Source organism: Mus musculus, chromosome 13, assembly GCF_000001635.26.
Source record: "Mus musculus strain C57BL/6J chromosome 13, GRCm38.p6 C57BL/6J".
Classification (NCBI taxonomy): Eukaryota; Metazoa; Chordata; class Mammalia; order Rodentia; family Muridae; genus Mus; species Mus musculus.
The window spans coordinates 33,961,907-33,989,351 of NC_000079.6; the positions used below are offsets into that span (position 1 = coordinate 33,961,907).

At 41.8% G+C, this 27,445-nt stretch overlaps 2 protein-coding genes across 8 annotated transcripts in view; one reads left to right on the top strand and one right to left on the bottom strand.

The window, feature by feature from the left end:
* Serpinb6a (serine (or cysteine) peptidase inhibitor, clade B, member 6a) overlaps positions 1–27,445 on the bottom strand; it is an 84,877-nt gene that overhangs the window by 43,989 nt on the left and 13,443 nt on the right. The window lies entirely within an intron of this gene.
* Nqo2 (N-ribosyldihydronicotinamide quinone reductase 2) lies at positions 2,749–26,559 on the top strand. Of its 6 annotated transcripts, none has more exons than NM_020282.3 (8): positions 2,753–2,894; positions 4,139–4,220; positions 6,284–6,371; positions 10,406–10,570; positions 17,626–17,756; positions 19,519–19,632; positions 20,542–20,643; positions 23,410–26,559. In NM_020282.3, the coding sequence occupies exons 3-8, from the start codon at positions 6,365–6,367 to the stop codon at positions 23,584–23,586; spliced, it is 696 nt and encodes a 231-aa protein (NP_064678.1). In that variant the 5' UTR covers positions 2,753–2,894; positions 4,139–4,220; positions 6,284–6,364; the 3' UTR covers positions 23,587–26,559. The 6 variants fall into 6 exon arrangements, with proteins under 6 accessions (XP_006516638.1, NP_064678.1, NP_001156713.1 ...); XM_006516574.4 differs by lacking the exon at positions 2,753–2,894 and adding an exon at positions 3,053–3,146 and having other exon boundaries at positions 23,410–25,911; NM_001163241.1 differs by lacking the exon at positions 4,139–4,220.

Below are 27,445 nucleotides of genomic sequence, written 5' to 3' on the forward strand. Positions count from 1 at the left end.
GAATGTAACTAAAGCCACTTAATTTTACACATAAAATACACATACACCCAATGGTTGTTATTAGGAAGTGTCCTGGTTATCAAAGAAAAGTAAATTTTTTAGCAGAAGGGAAATAAATATTAAATAAAACCCAAACAATAACTTCTGTAGGAGACAGCCTGACTAGTGTGGTCATCTTTAAAGTAGCCGTACAATCTACACAATGGAGTACTACTGATAAGTGGATATTAGCCCAAAAGCTCCAAATAACCAAGATACAATTCACACACCACATGAAGCTCAAGAAGAAGGAAGAGCAAAGTGGGGTGCTTTGGTCCTTCTTAGAAGGAGAACAAAATACTCACAGGAGCAAATATGGAGATAAAGTGTAGAGCAGAGACTGAAGGAAAGGCCATCCAAAGACTGTCCCACCTGGGGATCCATCCCATATACAGTTACCAAACCCAGACACTATTGTAGATGCCAACAAGTGCATGCTGAAAGGAGCCTGATATGGCTGTCTCCTGAGAGGCCCTGCCAGAGCCTTACAGAGACAGATGCTCGCAGCCAACCATTGGACTTAGCGTGGGGTCCCCAATAGAAGAAGTTAGAGAAAGGACTAAAGGAGTTGAAGGGGTTTGCAACCCCATAGGAAGAACAACAATATCAACCAACCAGACCCCCCAGAGCTCCCAGGGACTAAGACATCAACAAAGGAGTACACATGGCTCCAGCTGCATATGTGCAGAGGATAGTCTTGTCATGTATCAATGGGAGGAGAGATCCTTGGTCCTATGAAGGCTCAATAGATGCCCCAGTGCAGGGAAATTAAGGACGGGGAGGTGGGAGTGGGTAGGTGGGTATTGGAACACCCTCATAAAAGCAGGGGGAGGGAGGGTGGGATAGGGGGTTTCTGGGAGGTGCAGAAACTGAAAAAGGGGATTAACATTTGAAATGTAAATAACGGAAATATCCAAGAAAAAAAAAGAAAAAGAAAAACTTGAAAAAAATAAAGTAGCCATACAGTAGCCATTTTATTCTGAAATAATAAAATATTCAAGGTGAGGAGTTGAGGAAGGTTCTGATAGACTTTCCTGCCTCCTTGCCTGCTATTCCTAATTCCATTTGTCCATTTCTGCAACATCAAAGTGACACACATGATTAACTGGAAATCCCTTGGAGCAATATTTATTATCAGTGCATCTCATTTTGATAGCATGACCTAGAGCTGAAAGTCAGCATACAATGACGGTGATCTTATTTGGTTTGCTGTAACTGAAACAATACCAGATGGGCAGAAAGCTCAGTTATTCTATTGAAGATTGTGTTCCTAGTGAACTGTCCTACTGTTCAACTTCCATTCAGCCTACACCATTATGTACACCAGAGAGTACCACTCAGCTTCCAGTCCCGGTCCCGGGCGGGCGAAGAGCAGCTTACGTAGAGTGTGTCTGTGAGTTCTTGTTCACAGATGCTGCTGTACTCCAGTCATGCATGATCCCACAGGGGCTGAGGCACTTACACCTGCATCTCTATTAGAAAATGTAGACCATCTCCAGGCCAAGGCTCACTGGCAGCCCTGACCCTGCCGGGGAATGCAGTAATCCACTTCTTAATATAAGGAAAATGGTAGCAGAGAGATCAGCCATACCACCATTCCTTGAATTGGTAAGATGTCACTGTGGATAGAAAGCCAGAAAACCAACAACACACACACACACACACAATTTTTCACCTAAAGTTCTACCAGCTCCTTTGCCCAGCTTCTGCAACTACTTGGTCTTGCAACATTTTTTTAAAAATTTTTTTTATTAGGTATTTTCCTCGTTTACATTTTCAATGCTATCCCAAAGGTCCCCCATATCCAGCCCCCCAATCCCCTACCCACCCACCCCCCCTTTTTGGCCCTGGCATTCCCCTGTACTGGGGCATATAAAGTTTGTGTGTCCAATGGGCCTCTCTTTCCAGTGATGGCCGACTAGGCCGTCTTTTGATACATATGCAGCTAGAGTCAAGAGCTCCGGGGTACTGGTTAGTTCATATTGTTGTTCCACCTATAGGTTTGCAGATCCCTTTAGCTCCTTGGGTACTTTCTCTAGCTCCTCCATTGGGAGCCCTGTGATCCATCCATTAGCTGACTGTGAGCATCCACTTCTGTGTTTGCTAGGCCCCGCAACATTTTTTAATTAACTATTGTATTTTTACCTATATATCAGTTTCACTGTTTTCTCCATTGACGACATCTGGCAAGAGTGGCTTACCGTGACGTGGACACTGATAGGATAGGCAAAGAATGCATCCTTCAACACAAAGATTGTTCTTTAACTCCTAAATCTTTGCAACCACTACTCTGATTCCCTATTCCTGTAATTTACTCTTTCAAGAAACAGAATCATTAAATACATATTCTTTGGTGATTGGACGCTCTTACTCTGGGAAATTCCCTGAAGACTGGAGCAGGATGTATTCACAACTCATTTCTTTTTTTTTTTTTTTTTTTTTTTTTTTTGATTGCCTAGTAGTACAGTGTTTTTGTGCTGATTTGCCTGGATATATTAGTGCTTGTAGAGGATGAGGTACAAAGCAGGAAGGCACCACTTCCCATCTCCCAGCACAGGCTTTCTGCCAGATGCCGGAAGCAAGGAGAGAAACTGGTTTTGCCCACAACTACTGGAGCCCAGCGTGGGGCAGGAACAGGTCAAGGAGACAGTAGGGGAGGGAAGATTGAAGTCCACTGATTGGGAGTTGTGGGGCGGGTTGTTGCCAAGAAGCCGCTAGAGGTCAGTGTGAGGGCGGGGCCGGGTGGGGAAAACGGCCCTGGGCGCAGCGGCAAAGCGTGCAGGCAAGCTCTAGGCATTCTGGCCCTAGACACTGGCTGTGTCACATTGTGCGTGTGTTCCCTCCAGGAGGCAGAGGTAAGAGTCTGTTCACTGCTTCCCTGGGGCATGCGCGTCCTTTCTGCAAGCAACTTTGGGGACTGGGGGAAATGCAGGACTAAAGAGGTCCCTTCCGGTTTTCAGCTTGCATATTAAACTGTAGACCGGTGTTCCCAGGGTGCCTCGCTCCTCAAGCCTTTAAGTATTTGCAGGCGCGTCCACACTGGGTCCAGGTCCTGCTTAACGTGAATGGTTGCGTTTCGCCAGCCCACTCTTGTATAGTGAGCAGTTGTGAGTCTCTGCATATTTTTTTAGCAAAGGGTAAAAATCGAAGTGAGCCAGAGCGAAGTTTGTGCAGGGTGTCTTCCCTTAGCCTGGCAACTGCGGTTTACTCTGCCTTAAAGAACACTGGCTCAAAGGAAGTATCAGCTTCTGTAACCTTAATGTGAAACTATCGGTTTCAGTAACCTGTAATTTCTGGAAATATAAGTAAGGAAGAGACAGAAGACTGAAACTTTGTGACTCGCAGAAGCCTCTAAGGGAGCATGGAGGGTGGGGGAGAGGAGCGCGATTGAGCAAGAGCACTCTAGAAAAAGATAAACTAAGTGAACACAGAAAGCAGGCAGGCAATGCTGTCACTACAGGATAACATGTCAGCTGTTAGAATGACCACCATAGAGCCTGCCTGTGTAGAAAATGATACAGTAAAACTATCAAAATAACTGCTGGATGTTGAGACATAATTATGCTTATCTCTAAATATCGTGAAGTTCTTTTCATGTGGCTTGTAGGTTAACAACCACACCTCCCCCACAAACAACACAACAGCAAAAACAAAACAAGAAAAAACAAACAACAAAACCTTGGTTAACTTACAGTTTCCACCTAAGGCGAGTAACTGAGAGTGAAAAGCCTGTATCAGGAGATTGTATCTATGTTCGAATTTCTTACTCTTCCGAGAGTTAAGTAAGAGGAAATTTCAACCCCATGCACCCAGCCAGCCACACCCAATTGTAATACAAATTTGTAAACTGAGCTGAGTAGCACAGATGAGGCGGTGAGGCTAGGGGTAGAGTGTAGAGTGTGCCTAGCAGCACTGCAAAGTCCGGACTAAGGCAGCTGTGTGCCTACTTGAGGGAAATCTCGGGATGTGTTTTGCTCATCTACAGTAGTCCTGGGAACCTTTGAAAATGTGTATTAACCTTAGAGCTATCTGCCTAAGATCTTCTGTTATTCTTGGCATAAAATCTTTACTCTGACCTATTTATCATCCCCCCACTCAGGTCCCTGGCTGCATCACCAGCCACTCACTTCAAACCAGAGCCCAGCTAAATAACCTTTCTTGCTGTTTCTTGAACTCTCCAGGTCAGTTCCCACCGGGTGTCTACGTAATGTTTAGTGACTGAGATATGGTAAAGTCACCTGATTAGTGCCCTGCTAGAGTGATGAAACTTTTAATCTGCTCTGTAAACATACATCGTGAATCAAGAGCAGAACTCTGATCGACCTTTCCTAATCTTTCCCCTAGGCTTAATATCCATCCCTTGCATGAGTAAACAAATAGGACTGTCTCAAAATCTTGTGTCTCAAGTAGCCCAACAACCTCAGAATCTATTTTCATTTTAGCCATATTATTTCTCTAATGGTTAATATGCCTTTCACATGCTCATAAAGCTCATTTGTATAACTCTGGAGAAAAGTCTAAATTGGATTGTTTTTTTTTTTTTTTCATTGTTGACTTTTATCTGAGTTTTTGGTTGTGTTATTTTTTTTTCTTGCCAGTAGCAGGAAATATTGTATATTAGTCACTTTTCTGTTGCTGTGATAAAACACTGTAACCAAAAGTGACTTGCAGAAGAAAGGGTCTATTTTGGCTTATGGTATCAGAGGGATAAGAGTCTATCATGGCAAGGAAGCATGGCAGTAAGCAGCAGCCATGATGACAGGAGCAGGGAGCTGAGAATTCACATCTTTAATCACAAGCAGGATGCAGAGAGAGGGGATAGGAAATGGAGTAAGGCCATCTAATCTCAAATCCTGCCTCCAGTGATATGCTTCTTCCAGCAAGGCAGTGTGTCCCCAAAACCTCTGCAAACAGCATCACCAAATGGGAACCAAATATTCAAATACCAGAGACTATGAGGGTTTCTCATTCAACCCAAAACATCCTGCCTCCAGAAAGCAGTTTGGAGATGGCTAGCCAAGACAGTGATGACATGAGCCTCTGTGATGATTTGTATATGCTTGGCCCAGGGCGTGGCACCATTAGGAGGTGTGGCCTTGTTGGAGAGGTGTGTCACTGTAGGTGTGGGCTTTAAGACCCTCATTGTAGCTCCCTGGAAGCCAGTATTGTGCTAGCAGCCTTCAAATGAAGACGTAGAACTCTCAGCTCCTTCTGAATCATGCCTGCCTGGATACTGCCATGCTCCCACCTTGATATAATGGACTGAACCTCTGAACCTGTAAGGCAGCCTAAATGGAATGTTGTCCTTCTAAGATTTGCCTTTTGTCGTGGTGTCTCTTAACAGCAGAAAAAGCCCTAACTAAGACAGCCTCTTTGTGTTTGAAGCCCATAAGGAAGCACATTTTATCCAAAATCTTTTACTGAAGGAAAGTATGCTGAAGATTAAACCCTAGGGCTTGCTTGCACATGCTAAATCCACCCAAGGTCTCCTAGAATCATGTTATATTATAGCCACATGTATATGTGCCATCTTTCTCACTCTTCTGGGCTACCCTGTGACTCTAGAGCAGTGTTTCTCAACCTGTGGACCGCAACCCCTCTGGGGTCAAAACATCCTTTCACAGGGGTCATAGATCAGATTATCCTGCATATTCAATTTTTACATTACAATTCATAACAGCTACAAAATTACAGTTATGAAGTAGCAATGAAAACAATTTTATGGATGGGGGTCACCATGACAAAGTGTCACAGCATCAGGAAGGTTGAGAACCACTGCTCTAGATGGAAGACTGAAAGCATGCCTTATTTACAGCTGAGGAAAGGGCCCAGTGATGCACAGTGACACCCCTTGACTTCCCCGATGCCCTTTGTCTTATCAGCCTCACTTCCTAGCTAAAAATGAAACCTTGGGATGCAGAAAGGCTGGCTGAGCAGGCACCGCTCAATTGTTTGTCTGTAGCTCATTTCCTAGGAGCTCCTCTATAGCTCCTGCATGGAAAGTTCATGCAGGAACTCCAAAAAAAAAAAAAAAAAAAAAAAAAAAAAAAAAAAAAAAAAAACACACAAGAAAGCATTGGTTTGACATTGTGTGGTTTATACCAGGAATCCCACTTCTCCAAGGAGGTTTGCTTACCCTCTGAAAAGCTGTTGTTCAGATGTGTTTGTGAAGCAGCCATGTGAGGCCTACACTTAGTGTCCTGACCTCAGCTCTATCTTCCATCTTCCCTTTTATTTCTTCCAGAGTGCTACAATAACCAAGGAGAGTAACAGTACCTGAAACTTTTGGCTGTTATACCAAATCAGAGAATCTATCTCCTCCAACATGGCAGGTAATGACTAGCTATGGGGACGTTAGACATTTAGTCAGAAATTATATTATTTGCTATTAAAAATTCTAAGCAACATAGAAGTACATATAAACCCATTTGGTTTATGACATGGATCGCCGTGTGCAATTAACGTTTGTGGTACTTTTTATTTACTCTGTCCATTTTAACCTCCAACAGAGTGGGCCACATGCCTTTCCTACCTTTGTCCAAAAACCATTCTTGAGACATAAAGTTCTCAAAAAGAACAGTGAAGAAACTAGCTTCTGTTTAGACCAAGGTTTGATTCCATCTTTACCTTTCCCCTCCTTTTGCAAACCCGGTGCCACATGCACCAGAACCACCTATCTGTCACTGAGCCACACCTCCAGGTCTGCTTTGCTTGTATGTATGCTTGCGTATGTGTGTGTGTACATATATATATGTATATGTATATGTATATGTATATGTATATGTATATGTATATGTATATGTATATGTATATATGTATATATGTATATATGTATATATATGTGTGTGTATGTGTATGTATATATATGTATGTATATGTATATATACATATATATACACACACACACATATATACATACCTATATATACACACACGCACACATCAGAGATACATAATTTTACAACTCACTTTTTAACTCAGTAATATATAACATTGACTACTTTTAGTTTAGAACATGTAGATTTATCTCATTGTTAATGTTATAATGTACATTTTATACATATTTCCTTTACTTTTACAGTGTTTATTTGTACATGGCAGACAAGCATTCCACACAGCTACATTATGCCCCATGTACCTGGTTTTGGATTTTTCACCCTCGGTACTACTGATGTTTGAAGTCAGATCACTTATGGGGTACTATTTAATACAGTTTCTGGGGTGGTACTCATTAGATTCCAGAAATACTACTTCCACCACCAATTATGATAACTAGAAAAATCTCTACCGTTTACAGCTATAGCCATGACTGGTAACACTGTCCCTACTTGAGAAACACTGATACAGGTACTTCATTTATACTCATTCTCTTGGGAAGCCTTTTATAGCAGTGGAACATTAAAAAATGAAATAAAACTTCATACTTAATCCTTAACACAATAAATTCAACCTTGCACTAAGGAGATGGCTCAGCAATTAAGAATAATTGACATTGGAATTGCCTTCCAGACTGCTCTTCCAGAGGTCCTGAGTTCAAATTCCAGCAACCACATGGTAGCTCACAACCATCTATAATGAGATCTGGTGCCCTCTTATGGTGTGTTGGAAGACGGCTATAGTGTAATCATATACATAAAATAAATAAAATCTTTAAAACAAACAAAAAAAGAAGGTGAACCATTTAAAAGAAACAAAAAACAAAGAAAGAAAGAAAGAAAGAAAGAAAGAAAGAAAGAAAGAAAGAAAGAAAGGAAGAAAGAAAAAGAGAGAGAGAGAAGAAAAGAAGGAAGAAATTCAACCTGTACACTCAGTTGAATACCCTGAACGTGTTTGCTTCAAGCTTAGATGTGTTTTCTATTCAGAGTCCTAGTCTAGAAAGTTCAAATCAAATCTTAGCATCAGAGAGATTGTCAGTAACATGCTTGCCAAGCACACATGAGATCTGAGTTCAGATCCCTAGTACCCTCACAAAATCCAAGCACAGGAGTGTTCATCTGTTAAGGCAGCATGCAGACAGAGGCATTCCTGGAGCTCTCTGGCTAGCCAATCTAGCCAAATCAGTTCAATGAGAGACTATGTAAAAAAAAAAAAAAGTAAAAAGCCACTGAAGAAAACTGCCGCAGACCCTCTGGGTCCCTTGTCTGTGTGGAACGGGTCTCTGGGTGCAGATGGGCAAGGAGTTGGCGGGAATGACAGACAGATGCACACAGGAGGTTGTGTAGAATCTGAATGTATTTTTTCAGGTCGAGCATCAAACTTTTTATACAGCAGAATATCAAGAAACCAGATACAATCAACCACATACAATCAACCACATACAAAAGGAATGTATACTTCAAAAGGAGGTGGGGACCAGGCCGCTGCCACTAAGAAGGGAGCCAGGTGTAAAGCTAGTCTATTGTTAAGCCCACCACCTCATGAATACTGCAATACCACAACCCCCATATTTCCTGGGTCTTCAGAAGAATTCACCAACTTGCTTCTAATATGAAGCTTGCTATACCTGGCTATAGAGAAGATCCCTGTCTCAGTGGAATTCCCTAGCTCTATTATAGTATTCCCTTGTTTGGGTGATATTTGCTACTGTCCTTAGTGAATACTTTGCAGACCAGCTCTGAGCTACTGGTCTGCTTTTGTAATGCTTAATTAGTTACTGAATAGGTAACTTCCTTACTGCATTCCTACCTGATTCCAAGCTTGTCAGCTTCTGAAACCTTGGAACACTGGCGAAGGCTCTGGCTATGTCAGAATTCAATCTTAAAGGTAATTATAATAAGATAATACTAAAAGAGAGCACGTGGATCCATACACCAGACTGACTCGGGGATAGGGTATGAGTATACAGGTTAATGAGAACGCCAAAGCTCCAGGAGGTGAGTTTCCGTGAAATTCTTTGCCTCGTGAGTGCTTCTAGGCTTCTCAGCCTGTCAAGCAGACTTCACTGGAGTGTGCGTGACATTTCCCAATGTGCGTGGCAGAAAACACCTATTACAGACCTCTAGGCTCTATTCACATATGTACATTGGTATACTCACATTCACACACACACACACTCTGTGGGGGGCATGTGTGTACATGTGCATATATAGGTGCACTCGCCTGTGTCAGCACTTAAGGCCACAGGTTGACATTGGAATTGCCTTCCTCACTCATTCTCTACCTAACTTTTTAAAATTATTTTATTATATATGTGACTGTTTGCATGTATATCTGTGTGCCACACGCATGTCTTGCACTCACAAAGGTCAAAAAAGGGCATCTTCTGGAACTATAATTTCGGATGGTTTGGTTGTGAGTGGCCATGTAGGTACTGAGAATTGAACACAGGTCCTCTAGAGCAGCCATTGAGCCATCTCTCCATCCCCTTCAACCTTGTAAATACAGGGTCTAGAATAGAATATAGAGTACACTTTTTAACCTAGGCTAGCTGGCCAGTAAGCAGCTCCTATTCTCTTGCCTCTATCCCCCACCAAATTATAGGGTTACAGAAATGTGCTGACATCTTTGGCTTTTTGGTGCATGCTGGGATCCAAATTCAGGTCATCATGCTTATTCATGATAGAAACTGTGCCTTCATGACCTATTCTTAGAATCTTCTTGTCTCAATGTCACCATCAAAAAACAGGTTCCACAAAGCCCTGTCTCCCACAAGAGATCAGGGTCTGGTTCATCCTATTTTATATCAGTGTCAGGTGTTCATGGACTTGGGGGAGATGGAAGCAGAATACACTAGTCTGAAATGTGTCATTATTGCTGACTGCTAACGTAGGCAAAAGAGATTAATTCCTACTGGTTTTTGGTTTTTTTTTTTTTTCTGTTATAAAGGAAGGCTAAAAATTGTCATAGATGCTATCCAAAGTGGAACAGGCTTTAAGAAGAATTTTACTGTATGTTTTCTAAAGAGACATGGCTTGGTTCATTGTTCTATGAGTAAAGGTTGACTATCTTAATACAGAAATACAGTTCTGCGCACACGATTACTAAATCTCCAGAATCAAAATGTTTGGGTTCTTGAGCATTTACAATTTTGAATTTTCAAATTTGGGGTGTGGACTTATAAAATCTATACAGACATTTCAAAGCCTGAAAAAAAATCCAAATTCCAAATCATTTCTGGTCCCAAAGATTTAAAAAATACAAGCCACTCAACTTGTATTATTAGTAAGTCTGGTTACAGTGCCCTATAGTAGCACCAAAATATCCTCAGCACATCACCCATTTACAGGGCTGCTGATTTCTTTGGCTCAATGCAGTGATGTGCCTACACATCAGTTTTACCCTAGCCTGCACTGGGTTTTGGCAAAAAGGATTTGCTTTTCAAATTTTTGCACTGGCTTCTAAGGGAAACATATATTCCTTTTGACAGGTAAGAAAGTGCTCATCGTCTATGCACACCAAGAACCCAAGTCCTTCAATGGGTCCCTGAAGAAAGTGGCTGTTGAAGAACTGAGCAAGCAGGGATGCACAGTCACTGTGTCTGATTTATATAGCATGAACTTTGAGCCAAGGGCCACAAGAAATGATATCACTGGTGAGTCCAGCTATAAATCCTCTGTCTTAAAACTTTCTGTATTTTAACAATTTTTAAAATGTCAGCAATATCTAACTATTGCTTCCTCACCTCTCACAGAACACCTAACATAGCTAACTTGAGGATGGATTTATTCAGGCTTGCGGTTCTAGGTCAGTGACTGGATCCATTTGCATCATTGTTACACAGACTTCTAAATACCTGGGAGCCTGAGCACAATGAAATAGCTTCTTAGGATTTCCATTATAATCAGGTTACCCACAGGCATAGTCTTCTCAAAGGAAAAATATTCAAGTAAGTTTTCTCTTTCATAACTGTAAGCTTCTATGAATGGGATCTCCTGAGATGCCCTTAAGAAAATTAACCTACTATCTGCTGGCTAGTTTTATGGCAACTTGACACAAGCTAGAATCATTGGAGAGGAAGAAATATAGATTAAGAAGATGCCTCCATGAGATCAGACCATAGGCAAGCCTGTAAGGTATTTTCTTAATTTAGTGGTTGAGGGGAGGGCTCAGACCACTATGGGTTGGGCTATCCCTGAGCTGGTGGTCCTGGGTTCTGTAAAAAAGCTGAGCTGAGCAAGCCAGAAGGAACAAGCCAGTAAAAAGTACCCTTCCATAGCCTCTGCTTCAGCTCCTGCCTCCAGATTCCTACCCTGTTTGAGTTCCTGTCCTGACTTCCTCCAATGATTGAATAGTAAAGTGGAAGTATAAGCTTTTTAACCCTTTCCTCCCCGAGTTGCTTTGGTCATGGTGTTTCCTCATAGCAATAGTACACTAACTAAGACAGAATTTGGTATCAGGAATGAGGTATTGCTGGGACAGACCTAAACATATTGGTTTTGGGAAGATTGTGAAAGGATTTTGGTACTTTGGGTAAAAAAGGCCATTGAAGGTTTGAGTGAGAAAAGCTTGGTGGAACTGTTTCGTGGGGGCTTGGAGGAAAAGAATGTTACAAGAAATGCAAATGGTGGAGGCCTGACTTGTGAAGATCTAGAGGAAAGTTTGAGAGTTACTTAAAGACTATAGAGGGCATTTTCTGGTCAGTTGAGGCTGAAGAGTCAGCTGTGATTAACAAGCAACCAGCACCATGAAGTGAAATACTTATTTTGCTGGGTGTGTCTTAGTCACAGTTCTATTGCTGTAAAGATACACCATGACCAAAGCAACTCTTTTAAAAGAAAGCACTTAATTGGGGCCTTGCTTACAGTTTCAGAGGGTTAGACTATTATCATCATTGTAGGGAGTGTGGTGCATGCAGACAGGTATGGTACTGAAAAGATAGCTCAGAGCCACAACCTGATCTGCAGGCAGAAAATGAAGACACTAGATCTGGTGTGGGCTTTTGAAACCTCAAAGCCTACTCCCAGTGACACACGTCCTCCACAAGGCTCTTAATCTTTCCCAGTCTACCAACTGATTTAAGTATTCAAATATGTGAGCCTATGGGGGTCAATCTATTTCAAACCACCACAGTGGTACAGATTCTGGTTAGCTAGAGCTGAGAAATTAGCAGTAATTAAGAAGAAACCAGCATCACTGAGGTAAAATCTTCCAGGAAGTATTTCCTGAGAATCAACACACATAATAATATTTATTTATATCTATACCTATATCTAGATACATACATACATAGAATTTCATGTCTGATCAAGGTAGGTCACTGTCGCTTCCTAGTTTTGGTGATGATTTTTACTTTAGTTTTCCATAAAGTCTTTAAGTAAGCATTCCAGATTAAAAAAGAAATCCAGTGATATTTTTGCCAAGGTTCCATTAACCATATAGGTAAACTTAGGGAGAATTCTGTGATGCTGCTTCTTGCTCTTCAAGAGACTCATAATAATCTTTCATTTGCTCTGCATTCCCTCCTTCTTTCCTTTACCCTCCACCTTCCTTCCTCACGTTTATTGAGATCTTTTTTTTTAAAGGTTTATATTTATTTATTTAGTCCTGCTACCACATTATAGTGTAAGTCCATTTAAAAAATGTTTTACATATTTATACATATATATTTTAGGAAGCTTCTATGACAGTAAGTTTTCATAACACTATTTTTTATTGCTTTTATTTTTCACAGTCTAGTTGTTGCCCCCCTCCTGGTCCATCCTCGCACAGTTCCTCATCCCATTCCTCCTCCCCCTGTCTCCAAGAAGATGTTTCCTTTTTTTTATTAGGTATTTTCTTTATATACATTTCAAATGCTATCCCGAAAGTTCCCCATACCCTCCCCTCCGCCCTGCTCCTCTACCCACCCACTCCTGCTTCCTGGCCTTGGCATTCTCCTGTACTGGGGCATATAAAGTTTGCAATACCAACACTAGGCCATCGTCTGCTACATATGCAGCTAGAGACATGAGCTCTGGGGGTACTGGTTAGTTCATATTGTTGTTGAACCTATGGGGTTGCAGACCCCTTCAGCTCCTTGGGTGCTTTCTCTAGCTTCTCCATTGAGGGCCCTGTGTTCCATCTAATAAAATGACTGTGAGCATCCACTTCTGTATTTGCCAGGCACTGGCACAGCCTCATACGAGACAGCTATAACAGGGTCCCTTCAGCAAAATCTTTCTGGCATATGCAATAGTGTCTGGGTTTGGTGGCTGATTATGGGATGAATCCCCCGGTGGGGTAGTCTCTGGATAGTCTATCCTTTCATCTTAACTCCAAACTTTGTCTCTGTAACTCCTTTCATGGGTATTTTGTTCCCTATTCTAAGGAGAAATGAAGTATCCACCCATTGGTCTTCCCTCTTCTTGAATTTCTTGTGTTTTGGAAATTGTATCTTGGGTGTTCTATGTTTCTGGGGTAATATCCACTTATCAGTGAGTGCATATCTAATGACTTCTTTTGTGATTGGGTTACCTCACTAAGGATGATATCCTCCAGATACATCCATTTTTCCAAGAATTTCATAAATCCATTGTTTTTAATAGCTGAGTAGTACTCCATTGTGTAAATGTACCACATTTTCTATATCCATTCTTCTGTTGAGGGACATCTGGGTTCTTTCCAGCTTCTGACCATTATAAATAAGGCTGCTATGAACATAGTGGAGCATGTGTTCTTATTACCAGTTGGAACTTCTTCTGGGTATATACCCAGGAGAGGTATTGCTGGATCTTCCAGTAGTATTATGTTCCGGTTGTATTTTCTGAGGAACCACCAGACTGATTTCCAGAGTGGTTGTACAAGCTTGCAATCCCACCAACAATGGAGGAGTGTCCCTCTTTCTCCACATCCTTGCCAGCATCTGCTGTCACCTGAATTTTTGACCTTAGCCATTCTGACTGTTGTGAGGTGGAATCTCAGGGTTGTTTTGATTTGCATTTCCCTGATGATTAAGGATGTTGAACATTTTTTTAGGTGCTTTTCAGCCATTCGGTATTCCTCAGTTGAGAATTCTTTGTTTAGCCCTGAACACAATTTTTTAATGGGGTTATTTGAATTTCTGGAGTCCAGCTTCTTGAGCTCTTTATATATATTGATTATTAGTCTCCTATCAGATTTAGGATTGGTAAAAATCCTTTCCCAATCTGTTGGTGCACTTTTTGTCTTATTGACAGTGTCTTTGGCCTTACAGAAGCTTTGCAATTTTATGAGGTCCCATTTGTCAATTTTTGATCTTACAGCGCAAGCCATTGCTGTTCTGTTTAGAAAATTTCCCCCTGTACCCATATCTTTGAGGCTTTTCCCTACTTTCTCCTCTATTAATTTTAGTGTCTCTAGTAGTATGTGGAAGTCTTTGATCCAGTTAGACTTGAGCTTTGTACAGGAGATAAGAATGGATCAATTCTCATTCTTCTACATGATAACCACCAGTTGTTGTGCCAGCACCATTTGTTGAAAATGCTGTCTTTTTCCCACTGTATGGTTTTAGCTCCCTTGTCAAAGGTCAAGTGACCATAGCTGTGTGGATTCATTTCTGGATCTTCAATTTTATTCCATTGATCTACCTGTCTGTCACTGTACCAGTACCATGCAGTTTTTATCACAATTGCTCTGCAGTACAGCTTAATGTTAGGCATGGTGATTCGACCAGAGGTTCTTTTATTGTTGAGAATAGTTTTTGCTATCCTAGGTTTTTTATTTTTCCAGATGAATTTGCAAATTGCCCTTTCTATCTCAGTGAAGAAATCAGTTGGAATTTTGATGGGGTTGCATTGGATCTGTAGATTGCTTTTGGCAGGATAACAATTTTTTCTATATTAATCCTGCCGATCCATGAGCATGGGAGATCTTTCCATCTTCTGAGATCTTCTTCAATTTCTTTCTTCAGAGACTTGAAGTTCTTATCATACAGATCTTTCACTTCCTTAGAGTCACACCAAGGTATTTTATATTATTTGTGACTATTGTAAAGCGTGTTGTTTCCCGTAATTTCTTTCTCAGTCCATTTATCCTTTCTGTATAGAAAGGCCATTGATTTATTTGAGTTAATTTTATATCCAGCTACTGCACTGAAGCTGTTTATCAGGTTTAGGAGTTCTCTGGTGGAATTTTTAAGGTCACTTATATATACTATCATATCATCTGCAAAAAGTGATATTTTGACTTCTTCCTTTCCAATTTGTATCCCCTTGATGTCCTTTTGTTGTCGAATCGTTCTGGCTAGAACTTCAAGTTCTATATTGAATAGGTAGGGAGAAAGTGGGCATCCTTGTCTAGTCCCTGATTTTAGTGGGAGTGCTTCCAGCTTCTCACCATTTACTTTGATGTTGGCTACTGGTTTGCTATAGATTGCTTTTATTACGTTTAGGTATGGGCCTTGAATTCCTGATCTTTCCAAAACTTTTATCATGAAGAGGTGTTGTTGGATTTTGTCAAATGCTTTCTCAGCATCTAATGAGATGATCATGTGGTTTTTGTCTTTGAGTTTGTTTATATAATGGATTACATTGATGGATTTTCGTATATTAAATCATCCCTGCATCTCTCGGATGAAGCCTACTTGGTCAGGATGGACGATCGTTTTGATGTGTTCTTGGATTCGGTTTGCGAGGATTTTATTGAGTATTTTTGCATCGATATTCATAAGGGAAATTGGTCTGAAGTTCTCTTTCTTTGTTGGATCTTTGTGTGGTTTAGGTATCAGAGTAATTGTGGCTTCACAGAATTAATTGGGTAGGGTACCTTCTGTTTCTATTTTGTGGAATACTTTGAGAAGAGTTGGAATTAAGTCTTCTTTGAAGGTCTGATAGAACTCTGCACTAAACCCATCTGGTCCTGGGCTTTTTTTGGTTGGGAGACTATTGATGACTGCTTCTATTTCTTTAGGGGAAATGGGACTGTTTAGATCGTTAATCTGATCCTGATTCAACTTTGGTACCTGGTATCTGTCTAGAAAGTTGTCCATTTCATCCAGGTTTTCTAGTTTTGTTGAGTATAGCCTTTTGTAGAAGGATCTGACGATGTTTTGGATTTCCTCAGGTTCTGTTGTTGTATCTCCTTTTTCATTTTTGATTTTGTTAATTAGGATACTGTCCCTGTGCCCTCTAGTTAGTCTGCCTAAGGGTTTATTTATCTTGTTGATTTTCTCAAAGAACCAGCTCCTGGTTTGGTTGATTCTTTGAATAGTTCTTTTTGTTTCTACTTGGTTGATTTCAGCCCTGAGTTTGATTATTTCCTGCCGTCTACTCCTCTTGGGTGAATTTGCTTCCTTTAGTTCTAGAGCTTCTAGGTGTGCTGTCAGTCTGCTAGTGTGTGCTCTCTCTAGTTTCTTTTTGGAGGCACTCAGGGCTATGAGTTTTCCTCTTAGGGCTGCCTTCATTGTGTCCCATGTTGTGGAAGAAGATGTTTCCTAACCCCACCAGGTCTTCCCACTCCCTGGGGCCTCAAGTCTCTTTAGAGTTAGGCGCATCTTCTCCCACTGAGTCCAGACTAGGCAGTCCAAGGCTGTTTAATTGTCAGGTGCAGGGAGGTTGGGCATAGTACCAGCTGGTGTATGCTGCCCAGTTGGTGGCTCAGTGTCTGAGTGATCTCAGGGGTCTGGGTTAGTTGAGACTGCTAGTCTTCCTATGAGGTTGCTCCCCTTCTCAGCTTCTTCCAGTTTTTCCCTAATTCAACCACAATGTCCCCAACTTCAGTCCAGTGGTTTTATGTTGAGGTCCTTGATCCTCTTGTTCTTGAGCTTTGTGCAAGGTAACAAATATGGATATATTTTCTTTTTTCTACATACCAACTGCCAGTCAGACTAGCACCATTTATTGAAGGTGCTTTCTTTTTTCCATTGTATATTTTTTGGCTTCTTTGTCAAAGATCAAGTGTTCCTAAGTGTGTGGGTTTATTCTGGGTCTTTAAATTGTTTCTCTTTTTTGAGGGGAGGGGTTCAAGACAAGGTTTCTCTGTATAGCCCTGGCTGTCCTGGAACTCACTCTGTAGACCAGGCTGGCCTTGAACTCAGAAATCCATCTGCCTCTGCCTCCCAAGTGCTGGGAATAAAAGTGTATGCCACCACTGCCTGGCTGGGTCTTCAATTCTATTCCATTGATCAACCTGTCTCTGTACCAATACCATGTGGTTTTTATTGCTATTGCTCTGTAGTACAGCTTGAGGTCAAGGAAGGTGATTCCTCCAGAAGTCCTTTTATTGTTAAGAATTGTTTTTGCTATTCTGGGTTTTTTGTTTTTCCATATGAAATTGAGAATTGCTTTTTCCATGTCTGTGAAGAATTGTGCTAGAATTTTGATGGGGACTGCATTTAATCTGTATACTATTTTCAGTCACTTCTGCTACCTGGGACTCACATGGCACTAAGTACCTAGCTTCTCATATGTCTTGGCTTCCTTTCTACTAAGTCAGGAATTTCAGTGATCTCTTGGGTTGTTGGGGAGAAATGAGAAGTGACCTGTGCAGACCACAGTTCCTGGAAGATAGGAAGCACTCTTACCAGTGTTCTCCCAGCCTTCTCTGTCAGCCTGATTGCAAGGCTGAGCTTCTGGTCAATCCCAGAAAAATCCTAAGGCTTTGGTGAGCTCAGACCACATAACCATTTTTGGAAGGCTGGGGCAAGCTGGGGATACTCATCTACAAATGAAAACTTGACCTTTTCTTTGCTAGGTGCCCCCTCTAATCCTGACGTCTTCAGTTATGGGATAGAAACCCATGAAGCCTACAAGAAGAAAGCTCTGACCAGTGATATATTTGAAGAACAGAGAAAGGTGCAAGAAGCTGATCTTGTGATATTTCAGGTTTGCTTGTTTTTTTTTTTTTTTTTTTTCCCTCAGATGAGTAGAATCTTCCTATGAATAAATACTTGAACACTGCTTTTGGAACTGGTATTTTTTAGGACATGTACACAGTTACTTGAAATAACTTTCTTAGTTATAACTCTAGTTAGAACACTTACCTACTGCAGTAAAGAGATCCTTATAGCTAATGTTATTCAAAACCCTCACTCCTGAAGTCAGCATGAATAAAGAATGTATTCATGGCCCAGTAGTCCCAGAAGCATCTGAATTGTGTGAGTATTGCTGTTTTCATCCTCCCAAAGTCACTGACCAAGACATGCCAGCTAGCTGGAACCAGATTTCTTTCCCAATTGCTTATCAAGGCAATTTGGGCCAATTCTTGTGTTACATGCCCTGACCATTAACAGGACAACCTTGTTTCCATCCTCTAACTGGTTGCTACATACATATCAATATACACACACACACACTAGATTGGTGTATATATTCCCAAGAAGCTGCTATATAAGGAACTAGACCAACAAATTGACTTCTAGGAGCACTAATTCAATATGGCCACTCCTGCCAGAACTGGACAGGGTGGAGTTAACATGTACCTATAACAATCTGGGTAGTCATATAAGCATGTGCTCCTTTTTTTCAAAAACAATTTTTATTAGATATTTTCTTCATTTACATTTCAAATGCTATCCTGAAAGTCCCCTATACCCTCCCCCTGCCCTGCTCCCCAACCCACCCACTCCCACTTCCTGGCCCTGGCATCCCCCTGTACTGGGGCATATAATCTTTACAAGACCAAGGGCCTTTCCTCCCAATGATGGCTGACTAGGCCATCTTCTGCTACATATGCAGCTAGAGACACGAGCTCTGGGGATACTGGTTAGTTCATATTGTTGTTCCTCTTATAGGGTTGCAGACCCCTTCAGCTCCTTGGGTACTTTCTCTAGCTCCTCCATTGGGGGCCCTGTGTTCCATCCAATAGATGACTGTGAGCATCCACTTAGTGTTGTTACATTGACTGAAATATGTCAAACTCAGTATATAAGGGTTCTGCTCAACCTGAGTCCTTTGGACGAGAATGGCCATGGCAGCACTTCTGGAGAGCTTTGCTCTCCCCAGATTTCCATCACACAAGGACTTCAACGACCCACAGTCTCTGTTTTTACCTCCTATCTTAGTTTGGGTTACTATTGCTGTGACAAAACACCATAACCAAAAGCAAATTGAGGGGGGAAAGGGCTGATTTGGCTTACACTTCCACATCCATAGACTATCACTGAAGAAGTCAGGACAGGAACTCAAACAGGGAGAGAATATAGAGGCAGGAGTTAGTTCAGAGGTCACAAAGGAGTGCTGCTGCTAACTGGTTTGCTCCATGTGGCTTGCTCAGCCTGCTTTCTTATACAACTCAGAATCACCAGCGCAAGGATGGTACCACCCACAATAGTCAGAACTTTGATCACTCATTAAGAAAATGCCTACAGACTTGCCTACAACCTCATCTTATGGAAGCATGTTTTTGATTGGGCTCCCTCCTCTCAGATGTCTTTAACTTTTGTCAAACTGACATAAAGCTATCCAGCACACTTCCTCAGTACCATAGTCATCTCTACCCTTCTCCCCACTGTGCCCATGTTGTGTCCCCACTAGGCTGATCCTGTAGGCTACCTTTGCCTACTGGGTGCTATCGGAGGAGAGATCAGTGGAACTAAAGTATGAATCCTGATAGGGCATAATTTGTCTCTGCTTGTTCCATCTCCAGTTTCCACTATACTGGTTCAGCGTTCCAGCAATCCTAAAAGGTTGGATGGATAGGGTGCTGTGCCGAGGGTTTGCCTTTGATATCCCAGGCTTTTATGACTCTGGTTTTCTCAAGGTATGTTCTCTGGAGATAAGGATCACTACAGATCTGTCCAATGGAAGGAAATTGAGGACATCTATTAATTTATATTTCTAATTTGAATTTTTGCATTAGATATGTAAATATTCATTAAGCAGTTAATTCTGCACAACACACCTTATGGATGACAAGTACATCCTTTTTTAATTCACAGAGCTTTTTGATAGTGGGGGGTTATCCATCCACACTAATCTACACACAAGGCAAAGAAAGTATGGGCAGAGTACTCAGCAAGGGCAAATGACATGGACAGTACCTTTATCAGCCCCAGTGCCAGAGTACCAACTCTGTGACAGTCTGGCTGGTCTTGTATACCAGTTGACACCTTTGGGTCCATATGCTTACCCTGGGGGGCTGGTAATCACACAGTTCCTATATTGTAGGAAAGGGTGTGAAACCTGGTAGGTATCATGAATAATATCTGTATCTTATTGAGAGAATGTTCTGCTAAGCAAATGGCTTTAAATTCTAAAAATTTCAGAAATTAAATGTATATGATGAAAATGAACCAGGTAACCAAGATGCTGACCTTCATGGCACAATCATCCTGTGTAAGCACTATCACCTTTCCATTAGCCCTGTGGTCAGTATCTCAGGTCTGTCTCATTGTGTCTCTGAAACCTAGTTCCCTGAGAAGTCCTGTATGTTAGAAGTTTGATGTTCACTTGTCCCTTTGCTGCCTGCTCTGTCCCCATCCCTGTTAGGGCATTAGTTATCATCTTTAAATAGGCCCATGGGACATGGGAGGATTACGTCTGTCTACCCTGGAAAAAACCTGACCCCAGACTCCCTTCTGGCCATCATAAACCTCTGTACTGCACCATAGGAGCACAGTTTCCTCTTCTTGTAGTCACATTATGCATTTACTTTCTCCCCTGCTTGTAGGGTAAATTAGCTCTCCTTTCCTTAACCACGGGAGGTACAGCGGAGATGTACACAAAAGATGGGGTCAGTGGAGATTTCCGGTACTTCCTGTGGCCACTTCAGGTAAACATGCCTTCTCTACTTTGCTGGCCCACTGGACAATTCCTCACCCTGCACCCTACATACACATACATGCACATATGTCTTATAAGCTTGACACTCCGTATCATTTTGACTCCCAACTAGATAGAGAAAATAATAACATTTTATCCTTATTTTATTTTTTAAATTGATAGCAGTTTAAAGGCTGGCTAAGAGGGAGAACATACAACTTTTGATAATGTTTGACTCAAAGTTAAGCCAAACCTAGTTAGCCTGCTGTCTGTTTTCTGGGGATTGTGATGGCCCTGAGGTGGGACCAGGTGTATGGGTATGAGTGATGAGCAACAGCAAGGCCTAGAGAGCCCTTTCCAGACTTACAATGATCTACAAAGCTAGCAACACTCCTTAGCCTTGGTGAGGGGTACCATAGACCCTGTGATATGGATAGCTTCACCTGAGCCTCTGAACAACCTAGATAGATGAGTAGCTGAATAGCCCTTTATAGAAGAGAAAGGTGATGAAAGAGTGAGTTCCAGCAGGCTAAGATGCCCATGTGCATGGAACTTCCTGATGAAGGACAGAGAACAAAGGGCAGACTTCAGGGCAAAGACTCTTAGGAGTCCTTGAAACCTAAATGGATGTACTACACTTATGAGGAAAGCTTGTACTTAATAGTTAGAGAGATTGCTTTTGTCAACGTAGACATCGTGGACAGAAGCTGCAGGTATGCGTCTGTGGTGGAGCGAGTGCTGAGTGTATACCATGCCTAGTAGAATTTGAGCTCCAGCTTCCTCTAAGCTAGTTGTGGTAGTGCATGCCCATAATCATCACTTGGGAGGTGGAGGCAGGAGGCTCAGAAGTTCAGAGTTATCCTCAGCTACACAAGCTTGAGGCCTGACTGAGCAGTAAGAGTTTTCTTTATATAGATAGTATGTATTTAAGTTCATTCCTTGCCTTTGTTGTTTGTTCTCATGTTTGTGTTATGGAAGTGTGTGTGTGTGTGTGTGTGTGTGTGTGTGTGTGTGTGTGTGTGTGTGTATGCACTTGCCCATACATGCATGTGTGAATGCTAGAGGTCAGTTTCAAATAAATTCCTTGATCACTTTCTACCTTATTTTTTGAGATTACATCTCTCATTGACCATGGTGCTTGCTGATTTGGCTTGACTGCATGGCTAGTGAGTCCCAGGATCTGCCTGCCTTTGCTCTTCTCCCGACATATACTGGGGTTACGGATCAATGCTGCCATACCCACTGAGGAGTCTCTTTTTTTTTAATTTATTAGGTATTTTCTTCATTTACATTTTCAATGCTATCCCAAAAGTCCCCCATACCCTCCCCCCCCCACTCCCCTACCCACCCACTCCCACTTCTTGGCCCTGGTGTTCCCCTGTACTGAGGCAGATAAAGTTTTTGAGACCAATGGGCCACTCTTCCCAGTGATGGCCGACTAGGCCATCTTCTGATACATATGCAGCTAGAGACACAGCTCCAGGGGGTACTGGTTAGTTCATATTGTTGTTCCACCTATAGGGTTGTAGACCCCTTTAGCTCCTTGGGTACTCCTCCATTAGGGGCCCTGTGTTCCATCCAATAGCTGACTGTGAGCATCCACTTCTGTGTTTGCTAGGCCCCGGGATAGTCTCACAAGAGACACCCACTGAGGACTCTTAACTGCTGAACCATTTCTCCAGTCCCCAGTAATGGATTTTTAAGAACTGATTTTCAATAAATCATAACATCTGAGGGAAAGTAATATAAAAACATATATGTGGGCTTTTTGTCCTCTAACTCCACCTGATAGGGAAGGCTTGGATGAGCATGTGAGTTGGGTTTTTTGTTTGTTTGTTTGTTTGTTTGTTTTTGTTTGTTTGTTTTTTCAAGACAGGATTTCTCTGTATAGTCCTGGCTGTCCTGGAACTCACTTTGTAGACCAGGGTGGCCTCAAACTCAGAAATCCGCCTGCCTCTGCCTCCCGAGGGCTGGGATTAAAGGCGTGTGCCACCACACCCGGCGCATGTGAGTTTTTAAAAGCATAGTGCAAAAGACCAAGTGTGATATTTCTAGGGAGAAAGTAGGCTTGTTTTGAAAGATGATTCCAGTTAGTGGATTAGTGGTACTCCATTAAGGTCAATTACAATCTGTGAGCTTCCCTCTCTGAAGGCTAGCCATTCTCACATATGTCCTTGACTAATCTTAAATCTTGTTTTAAAAACATGTATTTTACCCCAGTTTATAATAACATAAAGTAAAAGTAACGGTAAACATAATTTAAAAAATTAAAAGTCCACTTAATCTACACTTCTAGAATTACTTGTAATTTATTTCCTAATGGCCTAGATAGAGCCTTATTTATTATTATTCTACATAAGTAGTATACAACAAATATTGCATAAAATTTGTTTTGATTTAACCAGTATGGTCAACAGCAGCACATCATAGCTAAAATAACCTCTCTGTGCTTAGCACTGAATATATAATAACATATTTTGACAAATATATTTGCAAATAGCATATTTGGAAAAATATCATAGTTTGCCAAATCCATCAAAACTCTGCTTAGTGGTGGATTCATTAGTAGAGATCTGTCTGTAAATTCCAGCTGCCAGGTTCTTCTGCTAATGAAGCACTCTATCCTGCAGCTATCCAGAAGAGGGTTGTTATCAACTACTTTGTAGCATTGTTTCATAATTTTTAAAGCTTAATCACACAATTTCCCCCTCTACTAGTTTAACTGAATGTACATAAAGAGTGTGGTTATGATTATTTCTTTTCTTTCTGGCTTCAGCATGGTACACTGCACTTCTGTGGATTTAAAGTCCTTGCCCCCCAGATCAGTTTTGGTCTTGATGTTTCATCAGAAGAAGAAAGGAAAGTGATGCTGGCATCATGGGCCCAGCGGCTGAAGAGCATCTGGAAGGAAGAACCCATCCACTGCACACCCCCTTGGTACTTCCAAGAGTAACATTTTGTGCTCTGAGTACAGCTGACAAGCAACACAGTGAGAGACCTACAGCATGTGCAAAGAGAAGGTGGTGTTGTATCCTGAGATGTATTTAACAGTGCCCACCAATGAGTGTCTTCAGTTTAATACAACTAGTTCAGATATTTCAAAAGTCAGCTTGTTGCACTGTATTAGTTCTACCTGGTCATTCATTCATTTTTCAGTTCTTTAATGTTTCTCTAAAATTTCTACTTTTGTAGCATAGTTTTCTATATTATAAACCAGGGCAGTGGGAATTGCTTCTCTACAAAGAGAAGGAAATGGCCTCACCCATGGTTATGTTATTAGGCACCATTCCCTTAGGAACACAGGGCCTTAGTGACCTTGCAAAATCCTTGTCTCTGTGGAATTCAGTTCCTTGAGCCACTCTGAGCAGAGGTGAGTAACAAAGAAGGAAGCATTGTTAATGTCAGAAAGTAGGGGGAGTGTGGTAGAAAATCCTAGCAGCTCCAGTCTCCAAAGTACAGAGATGCTGGCAAAAGTCTCTAAGTGGAGAACACAAGCCCCAGAAGATGGTGAAACACAGGGATTAGGAATTAGGTGGTTTGTGAGCAATTCCATGATGGAGGTGGTATAGCATCCTTGGAGAAACCCATCTTGTTACATGAGACCTTCCCACTGATGAGTGTGCTAGGCCAACAGTCTTGCCCTTCAAGTATTACTCCACTTGGATTACACCAGAGCCTCTTTATCTAGTACAGTAGTAATTGGTCCAGCACCACTGAGACCATCTGGCAAGAAAACCAAAGGCTTTAGTCTACAAAAATACAAAGAAAGTGAAAGTATTTTGGAAATTAACTGCTGTTTGAGTTTTGTTATTTGTTTGTTAGCAGTACTAGTTATAATGGTAAGGAAAAAGTATCTAACACATACACACACACACACACACACACACACACACACACACTGAATGAATATTTAACATGCCAGAAACTGCTAACACTTTTTAGTTATATGGTAGCTCATTGAATTCTTTTAATAGCCTTGTAAGCAAGAAAAGTTGTCTCATTTTATAGGCACAGACACTGAGGCAGAATTAAGACTATTTCTTGCTCAAGGGTCACAGCTATAAAGAGGCAGATGTAGGATTAGAGCTGAGACATGGCCCTCCACTAAGCTGGTATGTGGCACTGTTCACACTCAGCTTCTCTTGCACATCTTCCTGGTCTTTCTGGTGGCGACACTGATTTCCCTTTGGGTATTGTGTCCTTATGCTGAGATATGTTGTTTTCACAGTGGTGGTCCCTCCTTTGTACCCACGTGTGGCATCAGACAGACCTGACTAATCCATGTTCTGTGGCCCAGAAATAACCCAAGCCAGAAAGGAAATTAAATTCAGGGACTGATCAGACCTGAGAAATAAAGCCCTTTCTTGCTGGAGTTGTGGCATTGTAAATCAGAAAGCATACATAGAGATGTCAGCCTGCAACCAAAATCATGCTGAGGAAAAGATTATCTACGCTATAGAAAGATACTTCTGCTGGCATCTGTTGAACACAGGTACCTATGCTTATCTGCAAAAGTTAGTCATCAGCATTCCAGTTATGAGGCAATGAACTGCCCTTTGGAGCTTAAGTGGGGGTTAAGTTTGTATCAATTACAATGGAAACAAATTTGGGTAATCAACAGATATGATTATACAAAAACTAGCAAAACTTAAAGCCATACAAGTTATCAAAATCCTTTTCTCCCGAGATGAGTTCAGTGTGTAGTAGCATCTAATAAGAAAAGGAGAAGAGAAAAAGATTAAGTATCTGTCACTGTGGCAAACTGGTGGAGTAGGCAGAGGCTTAATACATCATCTAGTCCCAGTATGACTGAGTGGCCTTAAGCATTCCAGCCAGCCTTTGGGGTACCAGTCTTCCCATTTGTGATGTAAAAGGGTCTGGTCTTCCATTATTATACCACCTAACAAGCTAGAAGACAGTGTGTCTGCAGTTCTGGCATATGTAACTGTGCTAGGTAGCTTGATTGGATGAACAGTGCTTAAGAGACTAGTGGAGCAGATCTCTGATGTGTCTGAGAGCATTTCTAATGACAACTGGATCAGGAGGCTGTCCCTAACCAATAGATTAGCCTTTTAATAGATTTGTATGACACCATTATTGGGAAGTGTTGAAAGTTAGGATGTGAGGCCTAGCTGGAAGAAGCAGGACACAAGCACGTCCGTGGGAACTATATCTTGCCCTAACCTCTTCAGGAATTCCCTTTTCTTCCTCTCCAAGATGATATGAATAGCTCTCAATGGGCTGAAACTGTGAGCTAAAATAAACTTTTCACCTCTAAGTTTTTTCTCTTAGATATTTTGGTCTCAGCAATGTAAAGCTAATAAACTAGCTTCTTGAGCCTCAGAAACAGCTTGAAAACAGCTTGGGATCCCAAAGTCCTGGTACAGACCTGGGGTGTGTGTGAAAGTTTCTTCTAAGCATGTGCTAACAGTCTTCAGGAAGGTTTTATGATTATCTTCATTTTACAGGTGGGTAACTGAGACAGAGGTAAAGTGACTTTTTTAGGGTCACATCACGATACCCTTTTCTGGAGCTCTTCTCTGGGCTGCTCAGAAACCCTGAACAAACACATTTCAGAAGCTCACAACAAGAAAAAAAAACTCCCTGCTCAGTAATAGCCTGATGCTTTGTGAGTCAGAGATTCTTTTGCTAGTTGTCTTAGTAGATTTCTATTGCTGTGAAGACACCATGACCACAGCAATTCCTTTTCTTTTTCTTAATAATTTATTTTTATGTACATTGGTGTCTTGATTGCATGTGTGAGGGTGTCAGATCTCCCTAGAACAGGAATTACAGACAGTTGTGAGCTGACGGGTGGGTACTGGGAATTGAACCCAAGTCCTCTGGAATTGCAGCCAGTGCTCTCTTCTTTATTATTGTTATTAAAATTTTATTTTTATTAAATCATTCCTCTCATTTATATCTCAAATGATATCCCCTTCCTGGTTACCCCTCCACAACACCCCCATCAGCCCTCTCTCCCCTCCCCTTTGCCTCTGTGAGGGTGCTCCCCCACCACCCACCCACTCCCATCACACCACCCCAGCATCCCCCTATGCTGAGGCATCAAACCTCCACAGGACCAAGAGCCTCCCCTCCCATTGATGTCAGACAAGGCCATCCTCTGCTACATATGTATATGGAGTCATGGATTCCCTCCCTGTATACTCCTTGGTTGGTGGTCTAGTCCCTGGGAGCACTGGGTGGTCCAGCCAGCCAACACTGTTCTTCCTATGGGGTTGCAATCCCCCTCCGCTCCTCCAGTCTTTCTGTCAGCTCCCCCACTAGGGTCCCTGAGCTCAGTCTGATGATTGGCTCTAAGCATCCACATTTGCATTGGTCAGATGCTGGCAGAACCTCCCAGGGAACAGCCACACCAGGTTCCTGTCAGCGTGCACCTTTTAGCAACAGCAACAGTGTCTGGTTTGGTGTCTGCAGACAGAATGGATGCCCAGGTGGGGAGGTCCCTAGATGGCCCTTCCTTTAGTCTTGCTTTATTTTTTGTCCCTGTCTTTCCTTTGGACAGAAACATTTCTGGGTTAAAAATTCTGAGATGAGTGGGTGGCCCCATGCCTTGACTGGGGCTATGCCTATCTACTAGAAGTGGTCTCTACAGGTTCCCTTCACTGTGCATTTCAAATTTTGGCAAAAGTCATCCCCCTTGGGTCCTGGGAGCCTCTCACTTCCGTGGCATCTGGTACCCTCCAGTGCAGCAAGAGCTTTTTAACCCCCGAGCCACCTCTCCAGGCCCCTTACCATAATTCTTAAAGAAAACATTTAACTGGGGCTTGCTTACAATTTTAAAGGTTTAG